The sequence below is a fragment of the Leucoraja erinacea genome, chromosome 26 (assembly GCF_028641065.1).
Source record: "Leucoraja erinacea ecotype New England chromosome 26, Leri_hhj_1, whole genome shotgun sequence".
Lineage (NCBI taxonomy): Eukaryota > Metazoa > Chordata > Chondrichthyes > Rajiformes > Rajidae > Leucoraja > Leucoraja erinaceus.
In genome coordinates, this window is record NC_073402.1 from 21,820,251 (window position 1) to 21,834,397 (window position 14,147).

Genomic DNA, 14,147 nt, shown 5'->3' on the forward strand with positions numbered 1-14,147 from the left:
CACCAGACATTTAAAAAAAAATAACACACATCTGAATGAGTTATGTTTTTTTGAAACAGTGTCCTTGTATACTAGTTAGCTTTAACTCAGCTGTATCAGAAAACAGTGGTCAAAATTTATCTCGACCCTCTTGTATTCATTAACTGCATTCCTTAAAATAAAAGCTTTACTGAAATCATGGCACATTTTTAAAAAAGCAAGAATTTTTCTTCATCAGTGTTTACTATAGCCTTCAACCAAAGGATAGTTACAAGAAACTCAGTGTTAGACTACAGTTTAGAGTCGAGGTTTCTTTAATTAGACTATTATCAAGGGCTACATATTGTAGGAGACAGTACGAGTCGGGCATTGCCACAAATGTCATTTAAACAAATAAAGGTGATTGAGCCATTCTATAAGAAAATGTGCTTTTGATATTTATTGAAATTACAGTGAGCTCCAGTTAAATCACAAAATACTGTATGTATGATTATGCACGGTTGCTACAGAACAGAGAAAATATGGCTAAGGACTAGAAGCATATCCAGGTGTAATAAAAGCTATTGCAATCCTAGATATTGTCATTTCAAATTGGAATACTAGATATTGTCATTTCAAATTGGAATTACAGTCAATGTGATAATTGGTTTCCCTCTATATGGAGTAACCCCTTCAACCAAATTTCATAAAACCATTACTCGTTAATAACCTGTTATATACAAACTTACCAGTTTACCAACAAGATGTTAACCCTGCAAACTGTAGCTATAAACTAATCGTTTGCAAACAATATCTGTAGAGCTCAAACAGCCTCTGATTTCGCATCATGAGTCTGTGTTCCTTCAAACGTCTACTTGAAGCATCGGATGTCTGTACAAGAACGCCATTTAAACTGTTGGGAATCCTACTATGATTTGTGGAGCTCATGAAATCTGTTATTTATTTTCAGAAAATCAAACACAAGGCAAATTAAAATCAGACGGGTGGTCACGAGAATAAATTGTCCTGCAATCATCTGGGAGCATCTAGTGAAATAGACCATATTGTCTTTATGGATTGATCATAATTATCAGTTTGCAACAGGGATACAAGTTTTAATATATTGCAACATCCCTTCTACAAAGAAGATGCCGAACACAAGCGGTACAAGGCATACATATGCTAACATAGCTGACTGGGCTGTACTTGGGAAGGTCAAGGAATTTTATTAGTCATAGACCAGTACTCTAACCTAACACAGTATTCATCCATAGTGGTTCTCAAAAAACCAATATAGTTGTAAGTTAGATTCAAACTCCCATATTTTTAGTAACAGACTCCAACAGTACTAATATTACAATGATGCCAGTGCTTAAAAGTAGTGAAGAGACAAGTTCATATTAGTACTGATCTATCACGAGATCTGTACCACATCTTTCACAGAGCCTACTCGAAGAATTGGCACCTTTGTAATGCCCAAACAAAAAATCTCCAATGCTTCATCCCAAAACATGAAAAGATTAAACATCAACAGTTCAGTAGTAAGTAGAAATGGAAAAGGTTGAAGAATTAAATTTTCTTCATCTTTTCCAGGCCTTGTGTAGTAGTATTCAGTGCATCATGTCAGCAGAATTCCAAGTCTAAAAGCAAACATAAAAAAAAGTTAACAAATACTGCCACATATAACCAACCTCTATTGCACTATCCAATCTTACTTTTAATTTTAAAAAATGGAAGCTGTAGATAACTTCATTGGGGTATTCACTTTGGAAAAAGTATATTCACACGGGTCCGGAATTGATGTTATACAAATTTGTTTGATTCTTTTTAGTGCCAATAAACAAACTATTTTTTGACTAACTTATTTGATGATGTTACAATACACAATAAAATTCCTTAATGCAAAAATTGTAAACTTATCTATATAAATGAATCTGGGATTAATAAATGCTTTTACTTTTACATCAATTATGGCTGTGCACTATTAAGAAAAGATTGTACAGATAGATCTTCTAGCAAAATATCTGCTGCATGCCATACAAACAAGCAACAAGTATTTGTCATATGTCCCAAAACACAACAATGACATTCTTACTTGCAGCAATACAGCATATATGTAAACATAATACTCTTTAAATTGCATATTAAACAAAAAAAGTTCAATATATATATATACACACACACACATATACAATAATGGAATAAGTGGGTGGAAATGAATAGGTTTGTTAGAAATCAGTATAACTAAGGCTCAGATGGAATTGATATTGTGCAGTATTATTTATATCAAGGAATATCTTATTTAACCAGTGTTTTTCCCTTATCCTAACCCCCCCCCCCCCCCCAAAGCTATCACATCCTAGCTCTCTCTCTCTCTCTGTGTCACCTATGGTTAGGGAGGAGAGTCGCCCTTGGTATCAATTTTCCCCTGTTTAACTATTTCCCCCACCATCATAAAACTCCCCAGAATATTCAGGTGCACTGAAACTGCTTTAGCGAGTACAAGCTGTCTAATAATCCATCAGCATATTATTATTTTTGCAGAAGGGAGAAGTAACAATAATACAAAAACAATAAACAGGAATAAAGAAATAACTTTGATTCAAGAAGGCACGTTTCATGTAAATGCAAGGTTACAATCAATAGAGGAAATGTAAGCAGGGATTTTTTTTAAACTGAAGAAGGGTCCCAACCGAAATATTACCCTATCCATCTTCTCCAGATATGCTGCCTGACCTAGTTACTTCAGCATTGTGTGTCTATCTTTGGGATATTTTTGTTACTTTTAAATGAATACTTTGAATATCCACAAATTTATGAGTCATACACAACTAACCAATGAAAGGCAATATACCCCTGCTATTGGTCCTCCAATAGCTGGCTTTGCAAAGCCAAAGCACAACCACAAACAGAATGTTTAAGAAGGGACCACAGATGCTGGAAAATCGAAGGTACACAAAAATGCTGTAGAAACTCAGCAGGTGAGGCAGCATCAATGCTTCCCTCCATAGATGGTGCCTCACCCACAGAGTTTCTCCAGCATTTTTGTCTAACCACAACCAGAATGATAATCTTCTTAAAATTAAGAGTTTACATTTGGAAAATTTACAATTAATTAAACATTTGCTCTTTTTAAAAATTCTGAATGCCAACACTACCCCAGTTTGAATGTCATAGCTCTATAATGCAGACAATGCAATGATTTACATCGTAACACTGAGTAAAATGCTTGATATCTGGTAAACTGTAATTCACTGGGTTAAAAAGTCACACCTGCCAGCTGAATATTAACTGGCAACTTATGGAATAGCAGATTAATCACAAAATGAACAAATTACATATTTAATTTCTAAGCATGAGCTTTGCAATGTAAAATTGTACTGAAGTGTATTTATTATTTCCAGCTGAAAGTAATCCCCATTCTCCCCATTTATTTTCTTTTAACATAGAAGATCTCACCACTGCACCCCATCATCCATCCTACATGGGGGGGGTTGATGAATTACAAAAGTTAATTAGCACAACTTTGGAATGTGGGAAAGGTCTGAAATACCTGGGGAAACCCAGTGTCACAGGGAGAACATAAACTACACATTCAGCACAGATCAGAATCGAACCCAGTTCACTGGAGCTGTAAGTTAGTTATATGAACTGCAGTGCCATTTCACAGTTTAAAAGCATCCCACATGGTTTGTATAACAAGACATTTGGCTTTGCTGAAAGCTACTTAATTGCTGCAAATTCTATGAATCCTGTTCATAAGTGACATGCAAACCAACAAGATGCAAACTTGTGCCTAAACTTTTAGCTCTGGTGACAGGTGACCACTTCATGTTGGGGGAATTCATTCACATGCTTTTGTGGTGCATTAACTGAATGTGCTTGGGAGAAAATCACATTGAGCATCTTAACTGGGTTACATACAAGCAGCATTGAACAACAAAAATCTGAAAATATAAACTTAGTCAGTTCTTTAATGGGGTCAAGTAAAGAGCGTTCATGTTGCGGCCCTTTTTTCATCAATCTTTCCACCACCACGCACAAGAAGCGCAAGACAGATACCATTGTATGCAGATGCTGAGAAGTGTGTTCAGCTCTGGCTGAACAACTTCTAATCTTGTGTGTGGACTCGATAAGAAGTTGTTCTTTAATAAAGTTTCAAAACAAAACAAAATACAGTTCACAACTTTTATTCTAAGGTTTTTTTTCTGATTTAGGTTAACATACATTTATTTTTGTATAAAAACATTGTAGGCTCAATGTCAGAATTAAATAATATATTAGATTCAAATCTCAATTATATGACTGAAAACAACTATAATCTCACAATTTCTGGGAAGAGCCTCATCTACTCGATGTTTATTTAATGATATTCCCTTTCTCCCAAAATTGAGGTATTAACTCCTGTCATCAGATTAATAGTCCAAATCTCTGGTAATTACACCAGTAACTGTATCACTATGCTACTGTCTCCCCATAATGACTGTAACCACAGCCAAAATCAAAAAGCTGTGCTATTTCCTTTCTCTTACTAGGTAATAAGAGATTGACACTGAAAATCTTCTCACCCAAATCCAAGTTGAGTTTTATTTATGCCTGCACATCTACCAGTTCAGGAGGCATGGGAGATTTAGGATGTTTACTCTCAAAATGCTGTTTGAAGGTTTTAGGATCTGGCATCTGTGTCTGGAAGAATAGAAAATATAAAGGAGCATGATAAGTAACACAATTATCTGAGTGGCCATTAAAAATGAAAGTCCAGCAAAATACTAGTTATACAAACTCCTGATTAGACCACAGGTGAAATACCAAGTGCAGTTCTAAGTTGCATACCTTGTTGGCATTGGAGAAAGTGCAACACAAATACAAAATAAATTACAAACAGAGATTCAAACTAAATGTATAACTCCCTAAAATATTTGGCCTGAGTGTTTTTGAGCAATGTTTAATATCTTAAGCAGACCTGCGATGATAGAAAGAAAATATTTCCGTAGGTCACTAAATGGGAAAATTTCAAAAATTACTGAACATTTCAGGTGAAGACTAGGTGAGTGTACACTGGCCGTATCCCCAAACTGTACCCGACAACTGCATTGGTGCTACCTCCTGCACCCATGCAGAACTCGCTGATTTCTTCAACTTCACGACTAATTTCCATCCTGCACTCAAATTCATTTGGACCATCTCCAACATCTCCCTACCATTTCTAGATCTCACCATCTCCATCACAGGAGACAGATTATCAACTGACATCTATTACAAACCATAGCTATCTAGAACACACTTCTTCCCATCCTGCTTCCTGTAAAGACTCTATCCCCTCCTCCCAATTCCTCCATCTATGCCGCATCTGCGCCCAGGATGAGGTTTTCCATACCAGGCCATCTGAGATGTCCTCATTCTTTAGGGAACAGGGATTCCCCTCTTCCATTACACATGAGGCTCTCACTGGGGTCCCCTCGATATCCCGCAGCACCGCTCTTGCTCCCCAGCTCACATTCTTAACAAGAACAGAGTCCCCTTGTCCTCAGCTTCCACCCATCAGCCGTCACATACAGCTTATAATCCTCCAACATTTTCACCACTTCCAACGGGATCCCACTACTGGCCACATCTTCCCATCTCGGCCCCTTTCTGCTTTCCACAGAGACCGTTCGCTCCGCAACTCCCTGGTCAACTCGTTCCTTCTCACCCGAACCACCCCGTCCACAAGTACTTTACCTTGCAACCGCAGGAGATGCAACACACGTCCCTTTACCTCTCTCCTCAACTCCATGCAAGGACCTCCACAGTCTTTTCAGGCGAGGTAGAGGTTCACTTGCACCTCCTCCAACCTCATCTACTGTATCCGCTGTTCCAGGTGTCAATTCCTGTATATCGGCAAGACCAACCACAGGCTGGGCGATAGTTTCGCTGAACACCTTCGCTCAGTCCGCCTAAACCGACCTGATCTCCCGGTTGCTCAGCACTTTAACTTCCCCTCCCATTCCCAATCAGACCTTTCTGTCCTGGGCCTCCTCCATTGTCAGAGTGAGGTCCAGCGCAAATTGGAGGAACAGCACCTGATATTTTGCTTGGGTAGCTTACACCTCAGCAATATGAACATTGACTTATCTAAATTCAAGTAGCCCTTGCTTTCCCTCTCCCTCCATCCCCTCCCCTTTCCCAGTTCTCCCACCAGTCTTACTGTCTCAGACTACATTTAATCTCTGTACTGCCCACTCCCCTAACATCAGTCTGAAGAAGGGTCACGACCCAAAACGTCACCCATTCCTTCTCTCCAGAGATGCTGCCTGTCCTGCTGAGTTACTCCAGTGCTGTGTCTACTTTCAGGTTAGGAAATTCTTCTACACACAAAGATAGTGGAATTCTTCAGCAAAATAGTAATTGATGGTTAAATGTTTGTCTTAAATATGAGAATGGTAAGCGAAAGTATGGATATGAAGCAATGGTGGACATAAGGAATTAGATCATTAATCAGTCAATTTCATTAAAAGAAAATAGATAGAAGACAGCAAATTGACAATGATGGAGAAAAAAAGCTCACTTTCAAGTCAAGATGGTGTGCCATTTGGAGTGAAACATGCAGTTTATGCCCTTGCCCTTCTTTGCTGTAGAGGCCATTGGTTTGGAAGTGCTATTGGAGTTTCCAATGTAACTGCAATGCAGTATGTAGATGGTATACACACTGCAACCATGGTGTGCTAGTGGTAAAAGGAATACATTGCACTCATCCAGGCGGGCACAATGCTGACTTAATTTGTAGATGTGAAAAGTCTTTGGGTTGCCATTTGACATAGTACTCCCTGCCTGACCTGCTCATACAGCCACATTTACCTGGCTGGTCCAGTTGAGTATCTGGGCAATGGACAGTCTGCAGGAGAATTATGTGGGGGGGCTCAAGTTAAACTCTCTCTTTTTGGACAATTTAGTGAATATAATCAAGTTAACGTTGCTGGTTGAACTCACACTGTTAGAATTATTCTAGAAATATAAATGATTTTAAATCACAATTTAAACCAAAAAAAAAATGCAGTATACCATTTTTCTGAAATACATTTCAGCATAGTTGGAAATTGGACTATTGGCATATTATCTTACTTTGCAGACAGGACATGTGTGCACGAGAGCTGCCTTTGCTGCTGCTTTTTGATCAGATCCCCCCTTTTTCTTATCAGCTTGCCTCTTAGCATTCTTCTGCTGGGCCTGTATTTTCTGCTGTCCACGAGCCATGATGAAATTCACGAAATCTAGCAAAATGTAAAGCATCAGTTACTGTGCCTTGTAATGTAACCCAGAAGCTATCAAAACACTTGCTTTTAACCTATTAAATGAATGAATTAAATTCCAAATTCAGGCACCAAAACTAAGACACATTTCCCGCAGTGTGTTCCCCATAAACAAGGGGAAATAGCAAACAAATTACTTTAGGAAGAAATACTTGTTCACAACATAGGTCAGTTCCAATCCAAAATTTTAAAGTTTTAGTTGAAGCAGAATAGACAGAAAATGACATTCACAATAGCCTGTGTTATAAATAACCTGTGTTATAAATAAACGCCCTACACCTGCAACAAACCAAAAATCAGATTTCAAACATTTGACATTAAAACAGTTGCTCAATGAACTTGATTTAAGAAACATTTTAAAGAGCTTCATTTAAGAAGCATTTTAAATTTCTGGATGGTGATATTCCAGAGTCAAATGTATTGCTCCTAATGATGTAGTATGTGACCACATATTTATGCAGGGGTTACTTTCCCAGAAAACTCTCCGTATTGCAAATTTCCATAGCATGAGTAAAAATGCTAGATAAAAAATAAATTGTTTTAAATATTTTGCCCCTGTAATAGTGAATTTTTATTCTAACTCAATTTTTTTGTAAATATTGCAACAGCAAATTTCCTTTACCCAAACTGCTGTAAAGTAGGGGGTAGACTGAATTTAATTTGCGATTAATCAAGAAACAACCTGGAGGATTCGGGGTGTCTCTAGGTTAAAGGGCTGGGGGGGGGGGGGGGGGGGGGGGGGGGGGTTAGAAATAGGAAGGGTAGAGACAAAGGCAATGGGGAAATTTGAAAATTATAAGAGTAATATTTTCTTTTAAAAAGTCAAGGCCTTGCTTATCCTGGATCTGATAATGATCTGGAACAGTGCAAGGAAATACAAAGATATCTTGAGTTTGGAATTACTTCAAGGTTATGGAGAGCAGTGCAAAGTTAACAACGTAAACACTGGGATAGGGTTGGATAAAAAAAAGGCACAAATGCGAGTCAGAGTCCACTTTACAGAGTGGTAAGTAGGCAGTATTTCTGCAGACATGCACGCAATTCTTAGTTCATCACCTCATGGTCAAATATTACACTAAGGATCTAATAAAAGTTTCCAATATAGGCAGCATGGTAGCAGAGCAGTTAATCTACCCAAGATAGCACTGAAGCATGGACACTTTGCATGCTGAACACAGGATCTACGTACATCTATTACAATCCCTCCACTCTTTTCCGTAGCTGCAACACTAGTTTTCACTGTTTATCTTCTTTTATGTACCACCTGTTATACTCGTGTATTGTATAATCAGCCTGAATAGTACACAAAACAAAGGTTTTCACTGTATCACAGTGCACGTGACCATAATAAACCAATATCAATGTTGCCTGCCCACAGTTGTAGAACCCAGAGTTTGATTCTGGCCTCCAGTGCTGTCAGAGTAGAATTTGTGCATTTTCTCCATCACTGCCACCAAGTGTTCCAGTTTCCTCCCACATCCCAAGGACATCCTGATAAGTTTCTTGGCCACTGTATATTACCCCAGGATAGGCAGGTAGAGACATGATGGTGTTGCAGGATAAATCCAGGTAAATGTGGGGGAATGAGACCTGATTGACCAGGTGACCTCCTATATTGTAAGTAAATACAAAGCAAGGGGAAAAACATTTCCAACTTTGTCCATAATCACTTAAAACATGTGTAAAACATCCAGATCTTTGGTGACATCACTATTCCATAAAGTGGAAATCGCATGCATGATTGGCACCCATCTATTTTTAGCCTCCAAAACAAAATATCCTTGAAAATTATACATCTCTATTGACCTCAAATCTTTAGCCGTCGGCTTTTCAAAATTAACAAACATTTGTGAAAAGATTTCAAACCTCAAGCCTATGTTTCAATGGCACAATCAATCATCCTGACAAGCACCTTCTGCCCCATAGGTGGAAGAATCTGCCATTCACATATAATTATCTCAGAACTCCAATGGAAGCAAGCTATCTCAGTCTTGACAAGCTACCCAGGCAAAGTTAAAGCTGTAATACAGATATTATTGAGTCTATCTACCACTCAATTTCCAAATCAAATCAATAATTCATCCTCCGAGAACTGCAAACTTTAATATTGTACTTGTACTTAATCAAATATTTTCTATTAGTCCAGACAAATATCATGATTCTACCAAGGTAAGTGGAAAAAGTACCAAGAAAATGTGGTACAAGCAGAAGAACACAAAATTAGTCCACTTTAGAAATAAACAAATAAGGTGCTCGAGAATCTGTTTATTTACCATGCAAAACCACAATATGCAATATACAACCTGAATAACCACTGAAACACATATTTTGCTTCAAATAAATTAGGAAAGAGATTTCTATTTTTATATTATTTGGTACCTGTTGAGTGAATTGTCTAAATTAATGTCTAATTGAGTGAATTGTATAAATTAAACACAGAATCCCGTCATCTTATGAATTCCACATACCCCCAAAATGCTAAATCTTCCTAAATTTACAGAAAAATAGCTAACTGCAAATTTCGAAACAGGTTGCAAGTTGAAGTACTTTAAAGTTGGCCCTGCGGTACTAAACAAGTTAGAAGTCTGTAGATTCAATCTGCATTCCAGATCATAATATAAGATAGCACTTTGGTGTAACACTGACGGAGCATTCTGCTTGAAGAACAGAATGGACCAATAATCACATCGATGGCGGTTACCTAACTTGCTATATGGGCCCTGTATTTTCTGATTTTATTTTGGATTTCCAACATATTTTTCGAGGAAAAAAGCCCACGAAATCTATGCCACGCTTTTCAACTTCATTTTACGCCCATTACAGTTTCGGGAATAATCTGGAAACGATCTTCAAGAGGAAAAAGAAAATAACGAAGCCATCGAGATGTATGTGCCATTTTACTTCCTTTCTTTATAAATGTGGACCAACAACTTATCCTCCCAAACAACACTCGGCTGAATTCTCGCCCTATGGCACTAACATTCGGGAATATAAAGCGCTGGGCCAGAATGGGGAGGGTGTGTGAGGAAAGAGTCCGCTGCAGCCAGGGTGAGAAGCAGTCCAACCCTAGCCCCCAGGCGCGGCGTGTGGCCTGCGGACAAGGCGACAGCCTGCCATTTGATGACGGGACGCTGCGCTCTGCGCTGCCCTCTCCCTCTCTCACGGCCAATGCTCACCCCGCCGCTGGCGGCACGACAACACGGTCCTGGAGCTTCAACACGAAGCCACCGACAGAGGCAGCCGCGCAGTTACAGACATACAAGTCACGGCGACAACAACTCACCGGCCGCCACCGACAAACACTCGCAGCCCAACGGATCTTTGGTCAGCAGAGGGGAAAGCCTGACGCAGCCGGAAGTGACGCGGTGGTCCGGGAGGGAGGGGTCACGTGGCGGCGGTGGTCCGGGAGGGAGGGTCACGTGGTGCGGGAGGGAGGGGGTCACGTCACGCCGAGGATCACGTGCGTATGAGAGGCTGCGGTAACTGTAACCAAAAGTGTAGCAACCTTGGCCTTTCTGACTCCCCTCTTTTTTGACTTAATCAGATAGTTCAGATTTCAGACAGGCTTAACATCTCTATAAACAATGTTTACTGCATTTTTCCAACCCATCTGAGTCATCCGTGGTTTTTTGTATTTTCATTTTTTAATAGCGTTTCCCCTGACGGTTTTATTAATAAAAGGGAAAAAACGTTCATTTTGAGAATGTTTTGACTTGCTATTCTTCTCAGGTACTTTACAGAGAAGGGAGTCGAATTCAATGTGAGATTTTCTGATGGATTCCGAGAAGAGAGAAGGTAGATTCAACTTGCAGAGGGGGAAGGAAGGGGGAATATGGGTTGCGTATTGTAACAAGGTAAAGCAGCCCCCTATGCTGAAAATATGCACAACATGCTGGAGTAACTCAGCGAGACAGACAGCGTCTCTGGATAAAAGGAATGGGTGACGTTTGGGGTCTCAACCAGAAACGTCACCCATTCCTTCTCTCCAAAGATGATGTCTGTCCCGCTGAATTACTCCAGCATTTTGTGCATATCTTCGGTTCAAACCAGCAACTGCAATTCCTTCCTACAAATCCATATGCTGACAGTTGCTCGTGGATATTACAGATGCAAAACAATTGTGCGTACAAGACATGACGTTATGCCAGTGAAGGGCAAACAGGCGCCATTTATAAATAATACAGGAGCACTTTGAGGCTCGCCGCACCAATATTTTCCGTGGCTGTTTAAACAGTTTAAAAGGCCAACTGGTGTACTGGTGGCATGTTCTTCACCTGAAGTCATCTCACTCCCCACCCACCCTTGGGATGCGGTCGCCTCTCCGCTGTAGCCTGTAGACAAACGGTAAACTGGTGGGTGGGGGGATCTGCCATGAGTGAAGAAACAAGTCTTGTGACAGGATGTGCCTCGACAAAGTACTCAAAAAGTAGACGCAATAACGCGACACCTTTGAGTGGCGCAGCTGGTAGAGCTGCTGCCTCACACCCCGGTTCGATCCTGACTTCGAGTGCTGTCTGTGTGGAGTTTGCACATTCTCCATGGGATCCTCCGGATGATCCGGTTTCCTTCCACATCCCAAAGACGTGCGAGTTTTTTTAGGTTAATTGACCTCTGTAAATTGCCCTAGTTTGTAGGAAATGGGATAACATAGAACTAGTGCGATCTATGGTCTATGGGTGATCTATGGTCAGCGTGGACCAAGTGGGCTGAAGGGTCTGTTAATATGCTAATAAACTAAAATCCAGTGAGTAAGCACTCAATTATGAGGGTGAGATGACTGAGAATATATTGATAGGAAGTTAAAAACTGAGGCAATGTACCAGTAGTGGATATTAAATTCACTGGCAGAATCTAAGTGTTAAGATTTTATAGACCTTGTCATCAGAACACAGCAATGGGCAAGAATACCCGGCTTCTGCCTGGATCTTAAATCATCGATTGGCCAGTTTCTTGTCAAAGGTGATTCCAAAGTATATGTCGGTAACATCGACCACACTGCCCTAATCGGTTTTCACAAATTGGTGAGACATAATTTCTCACACAGAAAGCATCCTGACAACAGTATCTCTAATCAATTGCTGACTTTCCAAATGCATGTGGATCCTGTCTCTCATGATAGTGTAAGGCTCAGCTGTGTATAGCTCCCAGGCTTTTTTTGCAGCCTTTCTAAAATGGAGGCACAATATTAACTGCATTCTGGTTTTACAGCATCTTACCCTTGGCTATCAATGATACAAATATCTCTGCCAGTAGCCACACACTGTACATTCTTCCCTAGCTTCCTGGGGTACACGTGAAAAAGTTCCTCTTGATTTCCCTCTTACGTGTAACTTAATCGACTAGCTGCATTAAGGGGCTGTCCCACTGCGACGACCTAATTGGCAAGTTTAGAAGAGTTTAGGAGAGTTTGAAAAAATGTCATGTTGAAGACCTGCTTCGACTATGTAGAAGCTTCTTCGACCTCCTTCGACTATGTTGAAGACTAGCTTCGAATAGCTTCAGGAAAATTGGACACCGAATGGCGGAGAGTGACAACGACCTCCTTCGATCTCCTTCGACCTCCCTTCAACTATGTTGAAGACTACCTTTGACTACCCTCGATTACCTACGAATAACATGCCGACCTACTACGACCTACTTCGATTAAACCTACAGGTAAAAAAAGTATCGATTTTTTTCCCATGGCGACCTTTTTTTACTTGCGGGCATTTTTCAACATGTTGAAAAAACGCCGCGACCTAGCTGAGGCCTCGAGTATGCGGAGACTACTCTTGAGCATGAAGGAGAGTTACAAAGACTTCCTAGGACCTCGTGTCGACCTTGCTGAAAGTATGAGTCGAGGGCAAAGTCGTCTGAACTCGCGGATTAGGTCGCTGCAGTGGGACAGCCCCTTTAGTTAAATGGAAAGAAGGACAGGTCATACGCTGGGATTTCTGTGGTAAGTTATGGATCGCTGGGTTCAGTGAATTTTTTCAATGATCTACAAGATGTGATGAAAACTCTTCTTTTGCTTAAATGAGTGCAGCTCAACAAAGATCAAGAAAAACCACAATAAAGAAACTTACTTGATTAACACTTTGTTCACCAGCCTAAACATTTGCTCTCTCCAACACTAGAGCAATGTGACTGCAGTGTTCTCCACCTACAGATTGCACTCTAGTTACTCACATGCCTACTTTGAAAATAGTTCCTAAACCCCACAGAAAGGACAAGGAAATAGAGGAACAACACTACAAAAAACATGAGACACTGTAGATGCTGGTATCTGGGGCAAAAAAAAACTACTGGAGGAAATTAGCAGATCAAACGCCATCTGTGGAGGCAAAGGAATGGATGACATTTTGGGTTGTGACCCTTCTGCAGGACTCGGGTTAACAGACTATCCCTCTGTCTCCACAAATGCAACTTGGCCCATTTGTTCCTTCAGCAGTTTGATTTTTACCATAACCTGTAGATTCACCTCCAATTCACAGGCAAACTTGACTTGGAAATATATATATAACTCTTCTAGCGTTCTTCCTCTCACCCCTGCAATCAGTGTGAAGAAGGGTCCTGACCCGAAACGTCACCTATCCATGTTCTCTAGGGATGCTGCCGGACTCGCTGACTTACTCCAGCATTTTGTGTCTTTCCTTGGAGATATCCTTCCTTCATCGCCACTAGGTCACAATCTTGGAACTTTATTCAAATCAGTGAATGACTGCAGTGGTAGAGGAAGGGAGCTTGTCACTGCAGGCTCATGTGTAATTTATAATTAATATTATGTGCTGGGGATTGCCACTGATGTTCTCATCCTATAAATGTATTGAATGCAAAACTTTGTATTTGGCTTATAATAAATCATAAATTGTTGGAAATAGTGTGTCAAGCAGCATATGTGAGTTTGTAACATAATCAACC

General features: G+C 40.1%; 1 protein-coding gene across 1 annotated transcript; it reads right to left on the reverse strand.

Moving 5' to 3' along the window:
- Positions 1 to 390: 390 nt before the first annotated feature.
- On the reverse strand, positions 391 to 10,673 carry zgc:91910 (Zinc finger protein 706-like). The gene is made up of 4 exons (XM_055656357.1): positions 10,531 to 10,673; positions 7,060 to 7,208; positions 4,527 to 4,644; positions 391 to 1,598 (listed from the first exon to the last, which is right to left on the reverse strand). Exons 2-3 carry the CDS (start codon positions 7,189 to 7,191, stop codon positions 4,549 to 4,551), a joined length of 228 nt encoding a protein of 75 aa, XP_055512332.1. The 5' UTR covers positions 7,192 to 7,208; positions 10,531 to 10,673; the 3' UTR covers positions 391 to 1,598; positions 4,527 to 4,548.
- Between the last annotated feature and the right edge of the window lie 3,474 nt (positions 10,674 to 14,147).